Source organism: Macrotis lagotis, chromosome 7 (assembly GCF_037893015.1).
Source record: "Macrotis lagotis isolate mMagLag1 chromosome 7, bilby.v1.9.chrom.fasta, whole genome shotgun sequence".
In the NCBI taxonomy this organism is placed as follows: Eukaryota; Metazoa; Chordata; class Mammalia; order Peramelemorphia; family Peramelidae; genus Macrotis; species Macrotis lagotis.
This window is the reverse complement of record NC_133664.1, coordinates 218,666,462-218,688,680: the sequence shown is the minus strand read 5'-3', so window position 1 is coordinate 218,688,680 and position 22,219 is coordinate 218,666,462. Positions and strand designations below refer to the sequence as shown.

General features: G+C 34.8%; 1 protein-coding gene across 3 annotated transcripts in view; it reads left to right on the top strand.

Annotated features, from left to right (window-relative positions):
• TASOR2 (transcription activation suppressor family member 2) overlaps window positions 1-22,219 on the top strand; it is a 57,123-nt gene that overhangs the window by 6,000 nt on the left and 28,904 nt on the right. For all 3 annotated transcript variants that reach the window (XM_074194909.1, XM_074194910.1, XM_074194911.1), the window contains exons 6-10: window positions 7,542-7,645; window positions 16,486-16,558; window positions 16,651-16,713; window positions 18,896-19,603; window positions 20,562-20,804. In XM_074194909.1, coding sequence (XP_074051010.1) covers window positions 7,542-7,645; window positions 16,486-16,558; window positions 16,651-16,713; window positions 18,896-19,603; window positions 20,562-20,804 — 1,191 coding nt within the window. The remainder of the gene's footprint in view (window positions 1-7,541; window positions 7,646-16,485; window positions 16,559-16,650; window positions 16,714-18,895; window positions 19,604-20,561; window positions 20,805-22,219) is intronic.

The window sequence follows — 22,219 nt, the reverse complement described above, 5'->3', positions numbered from 1 at the left end:
TACAAATAACCATTAATTAAAAGTGCATTTTAAAAATTAAAAAAAATTTAAATAATGATGATTTGGAATATATTGTTCAGGATAAACAAAATTTCTATATATAAAGATAACAGGTTTGAAATAATAACACATTTCTTTGTGCTCTTAATCCTACTCCAATATTTTATTGTAAGAGTACGTGGTTTGTCTTTTAAGGCTTTTTCTGAGGAGTGAAAACTTTGGCAAGTTCTACCCTTCCTAACAGGTTTTGAGTCTCAGCAAAATTGTTATCTAAGGACCATACATTGGTTTGGTTTGGAAATTTATCATTGCCTTAGATAATAAATTCTTTGGCCATGGCAGTCCAGAAAGTGAAATTATGAAGTGACCTCCAGTTCTATGTAACCTCTTGGATTTCTGTAATCAAAGTGGAAGAGAAATGAAAAAGGAGGCATAGGGTAATATGATCTTTAGATGTTAATTTTAACAATCATGACTATTTTAATTTTTACAAGTGAACTTTAATTTATTATTACTATTATTATAATAATTTGTTATAAGAGTAAATATAAACCCACCGTCCCCCCCAAGAAGATGAGAAACCTCAAGAATAGTGAGAAAGAGAAAAAAAAATTGTACTTCAGTCTGTGTTCAGATTCCAATGGCTCTGTCTCTGGGGTGAGTTGCTTTCTTTATCATAAGTCCACCAGAGAAGTTGCTTCAATATTTTTCCCACAGTTGCTATTACTAGCTGTATATCCACTCTGTTCCTCCCCACTCTCATTTATTCTGTTTTCTCTCTCTCTCCTTTCATCCTGGCCCTGTCCAAAACTGTGTTGTATCTGAGTAACCTCTCCCTCAATCTTCCCTCTCTTCTATCACCTATCCCCCCCCCCCCCCCGTTCTCCCCTTATCCCATTCCTTTCTTCTCATTTTTCTCTAGGGTAAGGTAGATTCTGTCACCCTATTAAGTGTGTATGTTATTTCCTCTCTGAGCCATTTCTGATGAGAATGAAGGCTCACTCATTCCCCCTTGCCTTCCCCTCTTTCCATTCCATTGAAAAAGTTTTTTCATGACCCTTATGTGAAATTTCTTAGCTTCTTCATCTCCTTTCCCTTCCTCCTAGTACTTTCTGTTATCACCCATTGACTCCATCTTTTTACTATTCCGCTCCTTCCCGTGTGCTGTCTATATATGCTCCTTCTAACAGCTCTTATAAATGAGAAAGTTATCAATTTCTTCTTCCGATGCAGGAATAAAAAAAGTTCAGTATCATTAAGTTCCTCATAATTAGTTCTCATCCACCCCCTCTATTGATCCACCTGAGTCCTGTACTTGGAGATCAAACTTTCTGTTCAGCTCTGGTTGTCTCAGTAGGAAAGTTTGAAAGTCCCCTGTTTCTTTGAAAATCCATCTTTTCCCCTGAAAGATGTTCAGTTTTGCTGTGTAGTTGCTCATTGTAAACCAAGATCTTTTGCCTTCGGGAATATCATATTCCAGTCCCTATAAGCCCTTAATGTACATGCTGCCAGATTCTGTGTAATCCTGACTATGGAGCCTCCATAGTTGAATTGTTTGTTTCTGGCAGCTTTTAGAATTTTCTCTTTGACTTGGGAGTTTTGGAATTTGACTATAATATTCCTGGAAGTTTTTCTTTTGGGATCTCTTTCAGGAGGTGATTGGTGAATTCTCTCGACTTCTACTTTACCTTCTGCTTCTAGGATCTCAGGGCAGTTTTGCTGTATTATTTCTTGAAAAATGAAGTCTAGGCTCTTTTCCTGATCATGACTTTCAGGTAGTCCAGTAATTTTAAAATTATTTCTTCTGGATCTGTTGTTGAGGTTGGTTGTTTTTCCAATGAGATATTTCACATTTTCTTCTAATTTTTGGCTTTTTTGGAAGAGTTTTATTTCTTCCTGATTTCTTGCAAAGTTATCAGCTTCCTTTAGTTCCATTCTGCATTTGAAGGAGTTATTCATTTTTCAGAGAGCTTTTTTAATCTCCTTTTCCAGCTGGCCAATTCTGTTTTTTAAGGCATTCTTGTCCTCATTTGCCTTTTGTTTTGCTTTTTTCCATTAGGCCTAAATTGGTTTTTAACGTACTATTTTCTTCAGTATTTCTTTCACCAAACTGTTGAATTGATTTTCTTAATTTTTCTGCATCGCTCTCATTTCTTCTCCCAAATTTTTCCTCCACCTCCCTTAAATAGCTTTTCAAAGTCATTTTTGAGCTCTTCCATAGTCTGAGTCCATTTTCTATTTGTTTTGGAGGTTTTGGATATGGGAGCTTCAATTTTATCATCATCTGACTATATGTTTTGATCTTCCATGAGACAAAAATAATTTTATGTAGTCAGATTCTTCTTTTTCTGTTGTTTACTCATTTCTTCAGCCCAAGATTAATTTATAGCATTTCCAAGGCTTTGGGGGATTTTTGGGACACCCCACTGGGACCTTTATTCCTCCAAGGTATTATGCTCTCTTGCCTGTGCTTTGATATGTAAATGCTCTGCTATGGAGCTGTAAGGAGGAGCCCTGCTTGGCTATCTTAGTATGGAAGCCCAAACTGCAACCTAGATCTGAGTGTGGGCAAAGAGTAGAGTCCTACCCTGATGCAGAGCAGAGAAAATTCTGCAGTCTTCCCTAACCCCCTTACGGTCTGTGGGCTTTGCTCTGGATGTGCAGGCTGCTTTCTCCAGATTCTTGCTGCAAGCTCTGCGGCTGGTGCTCCCTTATTCCACACTCATTCTGGTGTAGCAGGATTCTCTCCCCACCCAATCAAACTGTTCCAAGGCTGTGCTGCAATCGGGGCTTTTTCCAACTCCCAGTCCTGGTGAAACACACCTTTCCCGCAGAACTTCTAAGTTAACTTGGACTGGAAAAATGTATCACTCAGTCTTTCTGTGGGTTCTGCCCCTCTAAATTTTGGCTAGAGTCATAATTTTTTGGCTTTTAGAGTTTTGGGGGGGAAGGAGTTCCTGGGAAATGCTGCCTTCAAGCCACCGTCTTGGCTCCACCCCCTTGTCCACAATCATGACTCTAAAAGTGAGATCCTTGTCCAGCAACTAAGGAGCTAGTGTACTCTTGGAGAAACTAAGTCATAGCCATAGTGACATTTGAATTATAAGTAAAAATAGAAGAAGGAAGCTAAATGTTGGAATGACTTATGCATTCTTATTAAAATAATAAAGAATTGACAGTCAGAGACTATATGTCCAGAGACAATATGACGTATCATTTAATGGGACAATTTATATCTTACTTCACAGTGTCTATTTGAACATAAACAAAAGAACACTAATACTTAAAGTTTTAACAAAAACAATAAATTATGTTTGTAAGCACTTTATCCATTCTGTTTCATTTGATCTATGCAAATGTATATGTGGAAGAAAGAGCAGAAGCTTTGTAGATTATAAAGAAGTCTTATGTGTGTATGTCATGAATAGTTCCTTCAAAAAAAGAAAAAACTGCTATTTCTGGTTAATAACTGGTTCTTGATGAGGAAGTCATTTACCAGTTAGTAATCTTTATACAGTATGATCAACTTTTCATAACAAACTTCAAAATACATTTGAAATTAGAAGAAGGAATAAAAAAGGAAAAGATAAGTTTAAATAGCTCTTCTTGTCCTAATTAAATGAGTTCTTAACACTGGGGAAAAAAATGGGTAATGGATAAAGGAACTTACTTAAGTAAATCCAACATGAACCATCACCTTTTCATAAGAAAATCTTATTGATGTAAAGTAGTGGCAAAAGGAACACAGAGTAAATACTTGAACTTGCCAAATAGAAAAACATGACAGCTAAGAGTTTTTTTTTTATTTTTGTAAGGCAGTGGGGTTAAGTGACTTACCCAAAGTCACATAGCTAGGTAATTTTAAGTGTCTGAGGTGGGATTTGAACTCAAGTCCTCCTGACTTCAGGGCTGGTGCTCTGTCCACTGTGCCACCTAGCTGCCCCCAGCTAAGAGTTAATAGTAGTTTAGAATATAAATTTGTTTGCAAATTTCCAAGGAGGATAGTAGTAAATCATGAACATAGTGTCTCAGGAAATATCAAGATATAGTTAAGGGAAAAATAAGTTTACAAAAGATTTTTGATGAGATGATCACCAGAGCAATTAAGAGTAAAATGGGAAAACAAGAGAAGTAAAATGAAAAACAAAAAGACATTTTCTATAACAGCAGTTTCTCCCCCAGTGTTAGTAAAACCATTGAACTCTTAACATAACAGTTTCCACTAAAGAAAGCAGAGATGAGTAAAACTACTCCTCCAGACAGAGAAGGTCTGTGTTGAAGTCTACATAGTTTTGAAGACCTTGTGAAATCTCAAAATTAGAAATCTAAAGTTACCAAATCATCTTGGTGCTACCTCCACGTCATCTCTTATCTCCATCTCATATTCTCTACTTTTAACTACAACCAACCTAGTTAAGTCCCATTTCTAATCCAATTCTCCAAATAACTGCCAAATTGATTTTTCTATAGCACAAGTTTGATCATCTCTTAAGACATTCCAAAGACTCTATTCTCATATAATCTATGGAATCCTCTGTCATTTAAAATCCTCTACAGGCTTGTGCCAATCTCTATTTCCAGTTTGTATTTTACTTGGCACATTTTACTTTTCAGTCAAGCAGACCTGTTTGTTTTCTGGATACAGCACTCAGCGCAGTGCCTGGCATTCAGTATGAATGCTTATTCCCTTCCTATACACAAAATATTTTTAAGCTACTCTTCCTCTTAGAATCTCTAGCTTCCTTCACAGCTCAATTCAAATCCACCTAATACAACAGGCCTTTTTTAATTCCACCAGTTGTTGATACTCCCTCTTCTGTAATTACTTTATATTTTGAATTTAATTATTTATTAACGTGTTGTTTCCCTTAAAGATGATGCAGACTTCTTGAGGGCAAGGACTGTCATTTTTTTTTTGTTTCCTCCTAATGTGTCTTGATTTATCAGAAAGACAGAAAGATGTTAAATGATTTGGTACAATCACAAATATCATGAAAAATAGTTAGAGACATTGATCATCATGTATTTTTTTTTTAGGTTTTTGCAAGGTAATGGGGTTAAATGGCTTGCCTAAGGTCACACAGCTAAGTAATTATTAAGTGTCTGAGTCCAGATTTGAACTCAGATACTCCTGACTCCAGGACCAGTGCTCTATACACTGTGCCACCTAGCCATTCCCATGTATTTTTTAATCTTTACAAGTCTTATAGGATAATCCATATTCATATAAGGACATTCTTTTTAGGTTTTTGGAAGGCAGTGGGGTTAAGTGGCTTGCCCAAGGACACACAACTAGGTAATATTAAGTGTCTGATGCCGGATTTGAACTCAGGTACTCCTGAATCCAGGGCCAGTGTTCTATCCACTGCACCACCTAGCTGCCCCCATATAAGGACATACTTAATGAAAATATGAGAAGGGATGAGGAAGTTTACAAGTTTACAGCTCTCCACATTTTGCCAGTTACAGAATTGATTAAAATGGTGCAAATAACTTAAGATCCCACAGTGCTTATTTTTTGTTGATTATTCTAAAAAGCATTTCATCTGCTAGAGTAAAAGGTAGCATTAAAAACTTCATTTCCTACAAGTTGTCTTTATAATATATATATATGTATACATATATGTGTGTGTGTATATATATATATATATATATATATATATATATATATATATATATATAATATATAAAAATTCAACATCAAGCCCTGGAATATTGTATTGCACAGCTTCTTCAATAAAATCAGCAGTTATTTGACCTAACAGTCTTCAAAAGAAAAACCAAGTACCATTTAAAATGCTCATTGTACAGATGGATATGCAGTTGGATAGAAAGCCTATATACCTGGAAAAATCATAGGAAAATATTGTAGATCAACAGTGAACTAAGATCAGAAGAATTGAATGACAGAAAGAGTGGAATGGGATTGTATTTAGAAAATTTTCAGATACTTATTTGAACATCAGTTCAGCTGAACAAAGGGAGTTAGAACCAAGAGAAAAATTACACATATTAAAAACAGCATTGTGAGTTGATCAACTGTGATGGAAACAGTTTCTGTCAGCAGTTCAAAGATCAAAAACAACTGTGGGAGAACTGTTATGGATAATCAATCTACATCAGAGTAAAAAGAAAACAAAAACAAAACCACAGAATTTCAATGTACACTTGTGTTCACTTTTTAAAAACTTAATTGTTTTTCCTTCCTATCTTAAGATTTTCTTTCTTTTTTTCCCTTTAGTCCTAAATTCCTCTTACACAAAATGACTGATATGTAAATATATTTAACAGAAATGTATATGTGCAACTTTAACCAGACTGTTAACTGGCATGTGGAGGGAGGTAGGGAAGGGAGGGTGGTAGAAAATGTGTAACTTACGGTCTCAGACACTTAATTATTTAGCTGTGTGGCCTTGGGCAAGCCACTTAACCCCATTTGACTTGCAAAAAAAAAAGAAAATGAGTAACTTAAAAATTTGCAAATGTTTGAATGTTGAAAAACTATCAAAGCATGTAATTGGAAAAATAAAATAAATTTTTGCTTTAAAACAATTCTTTTCAAACATCAGTGACTCAAAGCTTCTTCCTGAAATAAAATCTCATTTTTTTTTAAACATTGACCAATAAACATTTAAATACTTATTCTGTGTTATACCAGATATGGAACACATAAACTGTAATCACAAAAGCCAAAATGAGTGAGTCCCAGCTTTCAAAGAGCTTATATTCTAATGGTGAAGTTTGTATGGCTACAAATCACAAAAACTATCCCCAAAGAATCAAAATTGTGGGTCATTCACATTGCAGTGAAAAGATGCATGGGTGAGCAGAAGTGGACTATTGCCTGTGATAAATTTTATGTAAAAGATAGCATAAATTTGGTGAGAGTTCACATTCTATATAAGTACCTCTGAAATGCTATGACACTTCACAAGAGATGCCTAGCAAACTGAGTAGAACATATGGAAGAAAAATGAAGTCTGGATGAGTTGCAGTCTGCATCATTGCAAGAATTACTCAGGGGCTGCTAGGTGACTTAGTGGATAAAGCACCAGTCCTGGAGTCAGGAGTACCTGGGTTCAACTCCGACCTCAGACACTTAATAATTACCTAGCTGTGTGGCCTTGGGCAAGCCACTTAACCCTATTTGCCTTGCAAAAAAAACCTAAAAAAAAATTACTCATATTCATGATATCGTAGATCCATTGAATCATATGTTTGAGCCTCCACTGTAATTCTACTTATGGAGGTGACCCTCTGTTTTCAAAGGATTTGGTATCTACATCAGCAGAGTATAAGTAAGCTCTGTGGTATGTCTTAGCAAGCTGGAAAAGCTCATGATGGACTTTATATCTGTTGTCTGATAACTGACTTACCTAAACTAGGAGAATTTTGACACTAAGTGCTTGCAGGTTGATAAACTAGTTTGTTTTGTAAACCAGTAAACAGTAAACCTGTAAAACTTTGAAAAACTTCTTGTGAAGTTCAAAAGTGATATGGTTCTGTTGTATGTTTCACATATCTTATTTGTCCTCTTACAGTCTGTTACCAAGATTTATGCTTCAGTATGTATGAAGTGGAAATATCAAACAAACAGGGGAAGAAGTTAGATCAGCTAACAGAATACATAAAATCTAAGGAATTGGTAAGTCCATGGATTTAAGTATTGTTATTTCTTAAGTAATATCTTTCCTAGAACATATACTTCCTAGAATTTCTCTAACATGATAATCACAAAAGCATTTGGTGCAAATTGATTTTACCTTATAGAATCCAAATCAGGTTGTTTTTACTTCATGTATGCAATTTCAAGTGGAGTTAATCCTGGACAACCTTGAAATATTTCCATCAGTGTTACTTAACTAAAGAGACAGCAAGGGAAAATAAAGTAAATGTTCTTTTTTTAGCATGTTTAATCTGAAGGTAATTTGTACAAATGTTAAGTGATATTTTATAGGATTGGTAGGGTTCATGTAGTAATTGGGTACAAAAAGGAATTAAATTTTTTGATTATTTTCAGGAAACATCAATGGATCCTGAACTCCTTTTAAGTACTTAAGGAAATTAAACTTTATAGAAAATTAGAATTTAATTTGTTTCTTTGGGATTTAAGTCTTGCACATCCTCATTTCATGCCTGGGCCTTCATAAGTTTGAGTGGTACTGTATATTTTATATTCCTTGCTGTGAATGTTGAAGCTATAGTTATTGAAATATTTAGTGAAATTGAATTTGCCTTGGAAGCCCTGGAATGCATTCTGCCATATTAATAAAGTCCTCTTTTTTTCTGTTAGTAAAAATGGTCAAATGAGCCCTAAAATTTTAAAGATTCTAATGATAATTCCCTTTTGAATATGTTAAAAGAGTTCTCATTATTTAGAAAGGGCACTGTATTGGGACCTGACCTTATAGTCTAGTTTTGTTACTACTGTGATATTTAGTAAATCTTCTCTGGGCCTCACTTTCCTCACCTGTATAAATGCGGAAATTGGAGTAGATGATCTTTAAAGATCCCTTCAAGCTCTAAATATGTGTTCCTATGATTTATGAATTTCAATTTTCTGATACCATAGCAAGCATTTCTGTTTTGTTGTGCATATTTTTTAAAAAGATTGTGGCTTGAGTTTTTGTGTGTGGGGGGGTGGAGATTAATTGGTAGTTTAAAGAATTTTACTTTCACTTTTGTATTCAGATTTGAAAAGGTAAACAATGAAAGGCTTGTGTTTTTACTTTCATTTTCCTCTGATACGGGAAATAAAACTGAACTGGTTTTGGTTTAGAAACCAGATTGTCACAGCTGCTGTAAATAGCCTCTAAGATTATATCAGGAAATGGAAAAAAGACCTTGTAGTTTCATATTTTTATTGGGATACATTTATTGAATATTTATTATGTTGCCTTCTTTTAAAAAAACATTTTGTTTTAACAAATAGTCTCTGATTGCAAAACAGTTTAGCTATCCTTAAAAGTTTTTTATATGCTTTCATTTATTTTTATTTCTTACATCATTGCAGTTATCCCCAATATGCCTGCCCCTGCATCTGCTGAAGAGTCATCCCAAATAGTAAATGGTGTTTTTTTCAAGAGAAAAAAAATCAATATAATTGATTAATAAAAAGGCTAAAATGCCTAACACATTGTCTACACATATCTCCACAAAAGGGTCAGTAGGGGGTGTCCTTTCAAGTCTTTTTTCCTAGCCATACTTGATCTTTATGATTTTGTCATATTCACTTGATTTTGTTGTGGGTTAGTTGGTCTTTCCAATTACATTGTTGTAGTTACATGTTATTTTCTTGGCTCTACTTCACTCTATATCAGTTTGTTTTGATTTTTGTATTCTTTGTATTAATAATCACATTATTTCTTACAATACAGTACTATTCTATTATATTTATATATCACCTTAGTTGAAGCATTCCTCAGTTCATGATGCCCATGAAAATATGTAAAATTTTCCTTTTTTTTTTTTAAGGCAAGGCAAGGCAAATGGAGTTAAGTGGCTTGCCCAAGGCCACACAGCTAGGTAATTATTAAGTGTCTGAGATCGGATTTGAACTCAGGTACTTCTGACTCCAGGGCCGGTGCTCCATCCACTGCACCATCTAGCTGCCCCAAATTTTCCAATTTTTACTATTATAAAGTGTAGCTACAAATATTTGGGGGCACTGTGGATAGAGTAACAGGCTTGGAGTCAGGAAGGATTATTCTTCCTAAGTTCATATCTGGCCACAGAAACTAGCTCTACGACTCCTTAATCCTATTTGCCTCAGTTTCCTCATTTGTAAAATAAGCTAGAGAGAAAATAGCAAACCACTTTGCCATTGGGGTCATGAAGAGTCAAATAGGCTAAAAAAATGACTTGAACAAAATAATTATTTTGGAGTATAAGAACTTTTTTCAATGACTTTTTTTGAGTTTAAACCCAGTAATGAAGTATCTGATTCACAGAGTATGGATAACTTACTTGCATAATTACAAATTGTTTTCCAAAATGGTTATACATTATTTACAGCTTCACCAACATTGTTTTGATATTTTTCCAAAACTGCCTACATTGACTATTACTGTATTTTTTGGTCACGTTTGCCAATATATGCAGGGTTAGAAGTGAAATTTCAACATTGTTTTGATGTATATTTCTTCTATTAGTGATTTGGAGTATTCTTTCATGTGATTATTAGTCCCTTGAATTTATTTTGAGAATTCTTTGTTCATAATCTATGAATACTTATCTTTTAGTAAATAACTGTTAGCCTTATTATTTATATATCTTGTTTAACAAAAACTTAATCAAAAAACTTTATGCAAAGATTTTTTTTCCCCATTTGCCCACTTCTTATACTAGGTACATTAATATGTCTGTGCAGTTTTAGTTTCATTTAGTTAAAGATATTTTATCCTTTTTAATTATGTCTTATTTCTGTTTGGTTAGGGATAGAATTTCTCAGAACTGAGAGGTTTATTATTTATTTCCAATAATTTTTATAGTAGGATTTTTAAAAGAAAATTATAGAATAAAACAAGCATTTCTCATTACATAGTATAATAATGATGATAAAAAGATGACTGAATATAAAACTGCAACTCTATTATGTAGATTTTGCTATTATTTTTAAATATATAATAGTTATCATGTAAATTTCTTCCCCTTCTCTTTTTTTCCTCTCAAATATTTATTGTCAGACAAAAGAGTGTGTGTGTGTGTGTGTGTGTGTGTGTGTGTGTGTGTGTGTGTCTGTAAAATCATTCCACACATACTTGTATTTAAAAGTTCCTTCTCTGGTGGGGTGGAGCCACGATGGCCACAAGAACAGATCATGTCTTAGGCGCTCTCTCATAAAACTTATAAGCTAAGGGCTCTAACTAAATTTTCAAGAGACAGAACCCACAGGGGGACCCAGTGAGGCAGTTCTCCTACTCAAGGTAACCTGGAAAAGAGCAGAAAGGCTCTGCTCCCCGGGGTTGGAGGGGCGGCCTACCTGAGTGAAAGAACTTAAGCCTCCTGGAGGCAGCCCCAGGGCGCTGGGAGGAGTTTCCTGAGCTACACCCTGGGGAGCATCAGGCACAAATTGGGGGACCTCTGCCAGAGCAAGCACATGAAACCCAGCCCTCAGGGCACACAGAGCAGCATGGCCAGCACAGCCAAGTTCCAGGAAACAGAGGCAGCGGAGCCCTAAGCAGGAGCCCCCAGGGCATGAGCCCATTGAACCTAGGGAGGGGAGTGAAGAGAGAAACTGCAGAGCTCTGTCCTCTGCCCCTGGAACAGGATTCTGGGGCTCTGACCACATTCAGATCCTGATCCCAGTCTAGGCCCCCCCATAGAACAGCAGCCCCCCCCACCAGAGCCCTGTGGCAGAGGGGGATGTATATGGTCACTCACAGAACAAGAGGGAGGACAGAGCCTCACACACTGAGATCCTTGTGGGAGTGTCCCCAAAGCTCAGGAAGCACCCCAAAACCAGGCTCAGGCTGGGAAAATGAGCAAGCAGAGAAAAAAGAGGAACACCATTGAGAAATATTTTGCATATGAGCCCAAGAAGGATCAAATACTCAGTCTGAAGATGAGGAAACACAAACTCCTGCATCTAAAAACTCCAAGAAAAACAGAAATTGGGCTCAGGCTATGACAGAGCTCAAAAAAGACTTTGAAAATTAAATGAGGGAGTTAGAAGAAAAACTGGGAAAAGCAATGAGAGAGATGCAGGAAAAACATGAAAATGAAGTCAGCAGCCTAGTCAAGGAAATCCAAAAAAATGCTGAAGAAAATAGAAAGCTAAAAACCAGCTTAGGTCAAATGGATAAAACAGTTCAAAAAGTTATGGAGGAGAAGAATGCTTTAAAAACCAAAATTGGGCAGATGGAAAAAAGAGATAAGAAAACTCTCTGAGGAGAACAAATCCTTCAGAAAAAGAATAGAATTCAAGGAGATTAATGAATTTACCAGAAATCAGGAATCAATACTTCAAAACCAAAAGAATGAAAAATTAGAAGAAAATGTGAAATATCTCATTGAAAAAACAACTGATATGGAAAACAGACTTAGGAAAGATAATTTAAAAATTATTGGAATACCTGAAAGTCATGATCAGGAAAAGAGCCTTGACATTTTCAATGAATTACTACAGGAAAATTGCCCTGATATTCTAGAAGCAGAGGGCAAAATAGAAATGGAGAGAATCCACAGATCCTCCTGAGAAAGAGATCCCAAAAAACCAACCCCTAGGAATATTATAGCCAAATTCCGGAACTCCCAAGTCAAAGAGAAAATATTACAAGCAGCCAGAAGGACACAGTTCAAATATTGTGGAGCTGCAGTCAGGATCACACAGGACTTAGCAGCAAATACATTGGAACTCGCAGGGCTTGGAATATAATATACCGGAAGGCAAAAGAACTTAGAATGCAGCCAAGAATGAACTACCCAGCAAGGCTGAATGTCCTCTTCCGGGGAAAAAGATGGACTTTCAATGAACCAAGGGAATTTCAAATGTTCCTGTTGGAATGGCCAGAGCTGAAAAGAATGTTTGATCTTCAGATACAGGACTCAGGTGAAGCACAGAGAGTGGAGAAGGGGAAAATATGAGGGACTTAATGATGATGAACTGCATGTATTCCTGCATAGAAAAATGACACTGATAATACTCATATGAACCTTCTCAGTTAATAGAGCAGGTAGAAGGAGCTTTTATAGTTGAAGCACAGGAGAAAGCTGAATTCAAAGATAAAATATGGTGTAAAAATGGAGTCAATAGATAAAAAGGGAAATGTAATGGGAGAAAGAAAAAGGAGAGGGGGGATAGGCCAAGTTATTTCATATAATAAGATTTTTTTTATTACAATGAGCTATTGCAATGATATATGGAAGGGGGGAAGGCAAGGGGGAATGAGGGAACCTTTGCTCTCATCAGAGGTGGCTAGGAGAGGAAACAGCATATATACTCATTGGGGTATAGGCATCTGGAGTAAGAAGGAGCAGGGAGCAGGGGAAAGGGGTGGGGATGTGAATGAAGGAGGAGAGGATGGACCATGGGGGGAGAGTGGTCAGATACAACACATTTTCTTTTTTACTTCTTGCAAGGGGCTGGAATTGGAAGGCCTATCCGGGACCATAGGGTCAGGTGAATGCTGGGCCTAAGGGGTGGTATGTGGGCTCCGGGCCTCTTGGTCTCAGGGCCAGGCATCGGTCTCAGGGCCAGGCATCTGTCTGCTGCGCCACTCAGCTGCCCTACAGCAGAGTCAGAGTGAAAGGAGAGAAAATAAAGTACATGGTAGTGGAGAAATACAAAAGGAGGGAGTTGCAATCAGCAATGGCAATGGTGGAAAAATATAGAAGTAACTTTTGTGATGGACTTATCATAAAGAATGTGATCCACCCGCGCGACAGAGTTCGTGTTGGAACAAAGACGCAAGCACATTTTTTATTATGATTATTGCTGGGGGCGGTGCAGGGCAAATGGGGCTGGGTGGCCTGCCTGGGGCCATGTAGCAAGGTGAACATTGGGTGTCTGAGGCCGGATTTGGACCCGGTTGCTCCTGGCTCAAAGGCCAGTGCTCTGTCCACCACCCAGCCACCCCTACTATTATTACTATTTTATTTTATTTTGGATCTTTTTTCTTTTTTTTTGTTTTTTGCAGTGCAGTGGGGTTCAGGTGGCTTGCATGTCACGCGGCTGGGTGATTGTTGGGTGTATGGGGCCGGATGTGGGCTTGGGTGCTCATGGCTCCTGGGCTGGTGCTCCGTCCATTGTGCCACCTGGCCATACCTACAATTATTACTATTTTTTTATTTTAATTTTTTTCTCTCCCCTTTATAGCTCAAGTGAGTATTTATGGGGGGTGAGGGGGTATTTCATTTACTCTTAAACAAGAATATTTTATTTAATGTATAAAAAAATTTGTACAAAATGAGAATAAATATTAAATTAAAAAAAAGTTCCTTCTCTGAAGGCAAATAACATCTTCACATGTCCTTTATAATTGATTTGGATATTTAAAATAGTCAGAATTTCTTAGTTGCTTAACTCTTTAAAAATACAGTGTTCTATTTACCCCATACTTTTAGTTCTGGTTATTTTGCTCTTTATTTCCAGCAAGTCTGTGCATGTTTTTCCAAGATTTATTCTTTTTTACTTATTCTTTTCACACAGTAGTATTCCATCACAATTGTTTACCACAATTTCTTCAGTCATTCCCTGCAATTTCCAGTTCTTTGCCACTGCAGAACTGCTAAAAAATACCTTAGAATACAAAATGATCTTTTAATATTAAGGTTGCATTTCCATTTAGAGAATATATTGTGGAATATATTATAAATATTAATCCAATTCTTATTTTGACTGGATTGCTTTCATTCTTCCTACCAGTTTTTAATAAATGAGTTTTTTTCTAGCTAATTTATGAAACACTACATTATTGAGTCCCATTATTTCTGATTCTTCCTTGTCTGTTTTATGTTATTGATCTATTTTTTAATCAATAGCAGGTGATTTTAAAATTTCTATTGTCTCATGGTTCCATTTTCATCATTTCCTTTGATTTAGATTTTTTTTGAACAAATTTATTTGTACTATTTTATCAAATTCTATAAAATCTACAGTTGGGAATTTGATTGCTATAGCTTTAAAGGTATAAGTTATATATAGTTTTAACTCCTCATTACCTATCTTTATACCTTCATTTTTTTAAGAAAGATTTTATTTATTTTGGGTTTTATAATTTTTCCCCTCTTCTTGCTTCCCTCCCCTCACCCCCCACAGAAGGTAATCTGTTAGTCTTTACATTGTTTCCATAGTATACATTTATACTTTCATTTTTTTCTCTTGTTTTATTGATGTTGCTAAGATTTCCAAAATGATATAAAATAATAGTAGGGAGAATAGCTATTCTATATTTAATTAGAATTAAGTTCTAGTGCTTCCCCATTGTTTATGATGCTTGCTTTTGGTTTTAAATAGGTGCTTTTATATTAAAAAGTAATTCTTCCATTGCCTATGTTTTATAGGTTTTTAGCATAAAGGAATGTTGGCCCTTTGTGAAAGGCTTTTTTCTTCATGTTGAGATAATTGTGTGGTTTTAAATGTTTTAGTTTTTAGTATGATTAATTTAGTTGATTGTTTTCCTAATGTTGAACTGTGGTGTGAATTCACTTGATCATAATAAATGATTTTTTGAATCATTCATTGTATTCTCTTTCACATGCTTTTGTTTAAAATTTTCTGATGGTTTTCTGTGTTTTTATGTTTAGTTGGTTTAGGTATTAGGACAATGTTTGTCTCAAGGTTTTTTTTTTTTTAGGTTTTTGCAAGGCAAATGGGGTTAAGTGGCTTGTCCAAGGCCACACAGCTAGGTAACTATTAAGTGTCTGAGTCTGGATTTGAACCCAGGTACTCCTGACTCCGGGGCTGGTGCTCTATTCACCGCATGCCACCTAGTCGCCCCTGTCTCAAGGTTTTTGTATTGATACTAATTATTTAGAAATTTTGATATAATTTTCCTGTGAATGGAAACAGGAGATTTTTTTTCCCATTAAAGCTAGATCTTTATCCTTTTCTTTGATTGTATTATTTAAGATCTCTATCTGGTCTTCTGTTTTGATAGTTTTTTAAGTGTCCTTAAAATGTGACAAATTAGTTTTTAAGCATTTGATTACAGTCTTTGTTAGGCAGTGTTTATTTAGGCAAACAGTCTAGGGAGATGAAATAAATGCTTAATTTTATCATTGTTTATGAGGCCTATAGTATGTGCAATATTTGACTTAATATTTTAAGTATAGCATTTTTATTTCACATCGCAGATTATTAACTTTGTTAATGTATTCTCTGATTAATCTGTTCCTTATTGAAATTGTTACTGAACAAATTCCAAAGTGAATATACTACTATACTTAGTAGAAGTAAGACCAGCGGATAGAATTAGTAAGGAACAAAGCAGTTTTGGGCTTAAAATAAGAGAATTGAATATAGAGCTATCTTGATAATAAACTATGGTTCTTGTATAGAAAGGGATTCACTCTATTTCTGGAGTACTTAATTGATGTACATTAAATTTAGTGATATTGTTAAAAGGTATTGTTAAAAAGAGGTGAGAATTTAGAGAATTTAGATTAGATGACCCCTGAGGTTCTTTCCTAAATTAATAATCCATAATTTGACTAGTGAAAAACATGACTTTAAGTACATTTATCCTTCTTAAATTTGTAATATTTAAAAGTAGAGAAGTAAATAATTACCCTGATGTAATCTAGAGTTTCTTCTTGGCAGGTAACCAATTTTCTTTAGCTATCAGCAGAAAGGAAATTTATGTAGTTTTAACAGAATTATAAGGGAAGAAGTCTTGAAATTTTTTAATTCAGGGGAAAGGGAAAAATTCTTTTGCATTTAATTACTTAATTTCTTTCTGGGACTGTCATGAGCAGAAAATGTTTATTATGTGGTGAATAGGGAAGGGAATACATTTTCATAAGTTTTTTTTGTTTTTATTATAGGCAATTATCAAATGTTTAGAAGATCAAGGGTTTCTTATTTTGCTTACATCATCTGCTTTGTTGTGGGATACAGGTAAGGAGGAACTATTTTGAAAGAAATATTTTTAATTTGTTTTCATATTATGTTGCTGAATTTTAACATTTTCTGTCATTCATTTTTTACAGATTTTGGTGATGAACATATGAACCTATATGCCTTGTTTTTATTCCCTTCATCATTGTCAGCAGGTATAGAATATTAAGGAATATGCTTAGGATTCACTACAGGGGTGAAGTTGAATATTTCATTATTTTCATTTATCCTAAAAGAAATAAGCTTTTTACTTTAAACAAAAAGCCTTAATATACCTCCTTATCTAGTGATATATGGTAGAATTCTTAATATATGTACATATATATATATATATATATATATATAGTAATTATTATTTTTTTATATAATTTGAACTTGGCATTATCCTCTTCAGCTATACATTAAAGATTCTTTTTCCATGTTCTTAATGATAGACTATCCCTGTTTCACATAGATAGAACAAATTAAGAATTTTTTTCTTGAATAACCATATCTCCCGCTTAATTCAGTTTATAAAAATTCATAGACAAAACCAGAGTAAAACAGTCAAGTCCTTGCCTTTAACTTTCTATTGGAGGAGAAAACTTATGTAAAGATACACAAAATGAAAGCACATATATTCAAAGTATTGTATATTCAAAATAAACACCAGCTTTAGATGAGAGGGTATTAACAAACAATGCAGTCAGGAGCTCCTTCTTTTGGAGAGTAGTCCTTGAACTCTGTTTTGACGAAAACAAAGAATTCCAAGAAGTAAGTTGAAGAGAGAGCTCTAGGCATAATTGCCAGCTAGTGTAAAGTTGGAAACCATTTTTCTCAGTTCTCTCCTTTAGTTTTATCTTAGACAAACACAAATTGCTTAGAAACTACTATACCATTATGATACAAACAAATTTTCATAATTCTGTCAACTTCTGTTTCAGGAAAATAATAATCAAATAGTTATTATTAGCTACTTTCAGGGTAACATTTTTCTTTCTCTGGTTCTAATACAGTTAATTTTCAAAATGGAGAGTGTTGGAAAGTAAAAGAAACTACAAAGGAAATACTTTTAAAATAACTGATTATATTTTCCTCATTTCTCCCCATTTTATGCTATATATATATATATATATTAACTTCCACTTAAGAAACCAATAATGTTCTAAAGGAATTTTTAAAATTTACTTGATGTTCTCTGAGGGGGACATGTAACTTTTATTTCTGTATTTAACATTATTGAATTTGATAGGCCTAAACTTCCTTGGGGTTTTATTGATGGATAGAAATTCACTATTGGCATTTCTGAATGTTTTCCTATTTTCTGATTATCTGATTTACAATTTGTCTGTCTTATGTAAGAAAATTCATTATAATCTGTAGAGTGTGAGGGGACCACCAATATTTCTCGTCCTTCTTAATGTTCATGTTTTCTTTCAGATTTTCCCCTTTAAATTAATCCTTTTATCAAGATTAGAAATGAGAAGGACAACAAAATGACCTTTTTTTGAATTCTTTTTGCCTCTAATTTCTTTTTTAAAGTAATTATTGTCTAGGGGTTGTAATTAGTAAGAACTAAACAGTGTGACATAGTGCTGATAGAAAACAGAGAGTTGGTCTTGGAGCCTGGAAAATCTTAGATTAAGTTCCTCCCCCTAATACTTACTAGCTTTGTGACTGAGCAGCTCACTTAACCACTTAGTGAATCAATCTGCATTAATGAGAAAACAGCCAATACATACAGTAAAAATTATGATCTTTAGTTGGGGCAAGGCATTGCAACTGGGATTCTACAGAACAGGAGATGGGCAGAAGGAAAGGGGCTTCAGATGCTAGAAATTTGGAACAATCTAAAGTTTTACAAAGTAAACTAGTTTGCATATCGTAGATGAAAAGAATTTTGGACTTTAACAAAATAGGTATTGGGAGTGATCAATGTATGTTCAGTCTCGGGCAATTCATGATTCTGACAAATTTTAGTCACCTGCATTTGACTGTGTTTTTGGCACCTATTTAAGACCATTATTTATAGATAAGATGCTGACCTTCATTGGTAGATGCACTTTACTAACTTGGGATTTCTTAATACAAATGAAGTCACTGCTCCAGTCTCTATCTCTGTGCTATTCCCTTTTAATTAGGAGCTCACTGAAAGTTTTTTCTTACTGATTTTCCTTTATCTCTACCATCATTTAAGCATAAATATACATAATGACCTTATGTCTATCACTATTTAGCTTATCATTTTGAATTACAGCCATTTTTTCACTGTCTCAAAACATGTAAAATCTAAAACATTTTTGTATTCTAAATTTATATTATGTGTGTTTTGGATATTTATATGTGTGCATATTTTAGGTAGTAAAGAATCAAAATGTGAAGATGATGTTTCTGTGAGAGTTGTACCCATTTTGCCTACCCTTCATCATGCTTTATTGGAAGCAAGGAAATTTTTGTCTACGGAAGAAGTCTACCCAAGTAAATTAGTGAAGCATCATTTCCAAGAATTTGCCAAGCTGAATAAACATTCTTCTTTGTCTTCTGAACATTTATTTGAAAATCCGGAGTTATTTTCATTGGAAACAACGCCTAGTGAATTTAAGGCACTTCATCAATCTGTAAAATGTTCTCAGAAGACTTTCACCTATCTCAAATCTTATTTTTCGGATCCTGCTGGTTATGCTTTGGAAATAACCTCAGCCTTGGATATGCTAGCTGGGCATTCTCCATCATCTAATTCTATTTCTGATGGAATCTGTGATGTTGGCTTCTCTCTCTTTATACCTCCGGATCCTGAATTTGTTGACTCAGAGGCTCAGATGAAAAATGAAACCAATAAAAACAAAGATTCTGAGGAGACAGATAAGGCTAATGAAAATACTCTACAGTTGTATCCATTATCAAATCTGAGAATCCAGCCAAAGAGAAAAGCAAGTATGTCAGGTCTGATGCACAGTAAAAAGGTGAACTTATGCCGCCCTTTCCCCAAAAAAACAGGACCTGTAGCAACCATTGAAACCACAGTTAAGCTAGCTAAAGGTCAATTTCCTCAGAAAAGGAAAAGAGGTAAATCCCATTTTGATGTAATTTTAAAATATCAGTGAATATCACTAAATATCTTAACTGACCTGAACAACTTTACTTATCTAGAGGACAGTTGAGATTTTTTTTATTAAGCACCTACTGTATGCTTGGTTCTTGCTAAGCTTGACAGGAGGGGGTGGGGATCAAAAAACCCAATTCTTGCTTTAAAGGAGCTCATAATTTAATGGAGAAGAAACATATATAAACAGCTATGTATAAAAAGATATGTGGGCTATAAATTGGGATAAAGTCAGAGCTTGGAAGGCACTAAGATTGAGGACTGGGAAAGCTTTCTTGCCAAAAGATAGAGTTTTAGCTAAGATTTGAAGAAAATCAAGGGAGCCAGGAGATTGAGATGGGGAGGGAGGAGATGCAGGTTTGAGGGACTGCCAACAACTATGCCTAAAATTTGGGAGGTATACTCAAAGAACAAAAGGAACAGAAATCACTGTATTCCAGATTATGTGAATGGAAATAAGAAGTAAGCCAAAGAGATGTTGAAGCATTAATATACCCCATTTATAACAATGCTTTTGACTGTAAGAGATATTTTTCATAGATGTGTTTCAAAACATCTGCTAATCTTGAAAATGCATTAATTTTAGCATTTTTTGCAGATAGAGACTGTTTCATACAGATTTTTAACTTACTGGAAAATATACATATATATCTATATACCTATATCTGTCTGTCTGTCTCTTTTTATATACATATACATGCATACTCAGAATTAGGGGAAAAGACTCAGATAACTTCTAGAAGAAGTATGGGACTTGCAGAATACCCATTACTTTTTGTATGTATCATGATGATGTTACTTTGCATTGATTCTGGGAGTTCTCAAATAATCCTCTGTGGTTCTTATCCTAAGTGATTATCAGAATATAAATTGATTTCAACTTGAATCCTCCTTTAAGAAAAAATGTCATTTCTTTTTGAGGTGCTGAAGTTCTGACAGCACAGTTTATACAGACAACAAAAGTGGATCAGAAAACCCAAGAGACTTCCATTTCTGAAAGTGTGCCAATGGTAACGAATGCTAAAAAGGTAAAAAAACCAGAGATCTCTCCAATCAAAACTGTACCAAGGGTTAACCAAGTCATGAAAAAACCTCCACAGAAGCAGAGAGTAAATATAGTAAAAAGCAACCAAAATCCAAGAATGAGAAAGCAACTCCAACCTGGTAAGACAATGTTATCCACATGAATCAAAATTCTAAAACTAGCACAGACTAAAATAAAAATTACAGGGTAGCAAGTGGGATTTAAGAATTTGAGATACTTGATAATAGAATTGATATATAATATTTCTACAGCCCTTTACTGTATTAGCTTGGAACTATCATTATTCCCAATTGACAGAAGAAGAAACTTGAAGCTCAGAGAAGTTAAGTGATTCTCTACTCCTGCATCCAGTGATATGCCTCCCTGGTTCAAAAAATGTGGATGTTTCTCCTAGCTTTGACTTAAACCCACTTTTCTCTCTGCCTTTTATCTTACCTGTTCCCATCGCTGGTGATCTTATCACCCATTCTCTTCTCTGAACTCCAGGACAAGCATAAGGAATAGTGAAAGCAGAATTAAGAGAATGGGAAAGCATTAGTTATTGAGCAAGTAGTCCTGGTATGACTAGAATAGAATATATTGAAAGGAATAGTAAGGTTAGAAAAGTCAATAATACTTTTATGGGAGGGATTCAATGACAAAGAAAAAACTTTGGGCTTGAGTCAATGGACAGTGTGGTTTTGAGCGGATAGAACCATAAGCCAGACCTATACATAAGAATACGACCTGTGATTTCACTGGTGTCAGGAATTTCCTTGGGAGGTACTATCTCCACCTGAGTGGGTCAACATAAGTCATTATTTTAGAAAATTTCCTAGGGCAGAGAGTTTCAGTTACTAATCCAGGACTGTATAAGCCAGATTTCCTGACTCTGAGGCCAGCTTTCTAATCCTTCTTACCACAATGCTTCCTTGTAAAAGAAAGTCATCATTGGTATTGATAATCATATCATTATTCTTTTCTTTTTCAATGGAATTTTGATAGTAACAATCCTGGGATAAATAGTTATCTCGATATTATTCTTTTATACTTAATATTAGGCCTAATTACAGTCTATTGAACAATTTGATTTTTTTATATACCTGAATAAAGGTACTGGGATGCAAACGTAACTTTTTTCAAATTTTATTTAAGTGACTTGCTCAAGGTCACACAGCTAGGCAAGTATTAAGAGTCTGAGTTCAAATTTGAACTCTGGTCCTCCTGACTCCAGGGCCAGTACTTTATCCACTGTGCCACCTAGTTGACCCCAAACTTATCTTTTATATCAGGGCTGTCCAACTATATTTTTTTAGAAATTTTTATTGAAAACAATAAACAGTATATTTTGATTTGCCATTTTAGTGAGAACTACTTCAATTACTAAAGTGGGGGGGCCTGTAAAAAATCACTGCAGACTCCATTTTGGACAGCCCTGTTTTATATGATTATTAAGGTTATGTTTGGGCCAATTTTAGTTATTATTATAATAGTAACAATAATTGATGTATACAGTGGGATTTTCAAAGCACATTATCTTATATAAACCTCATTA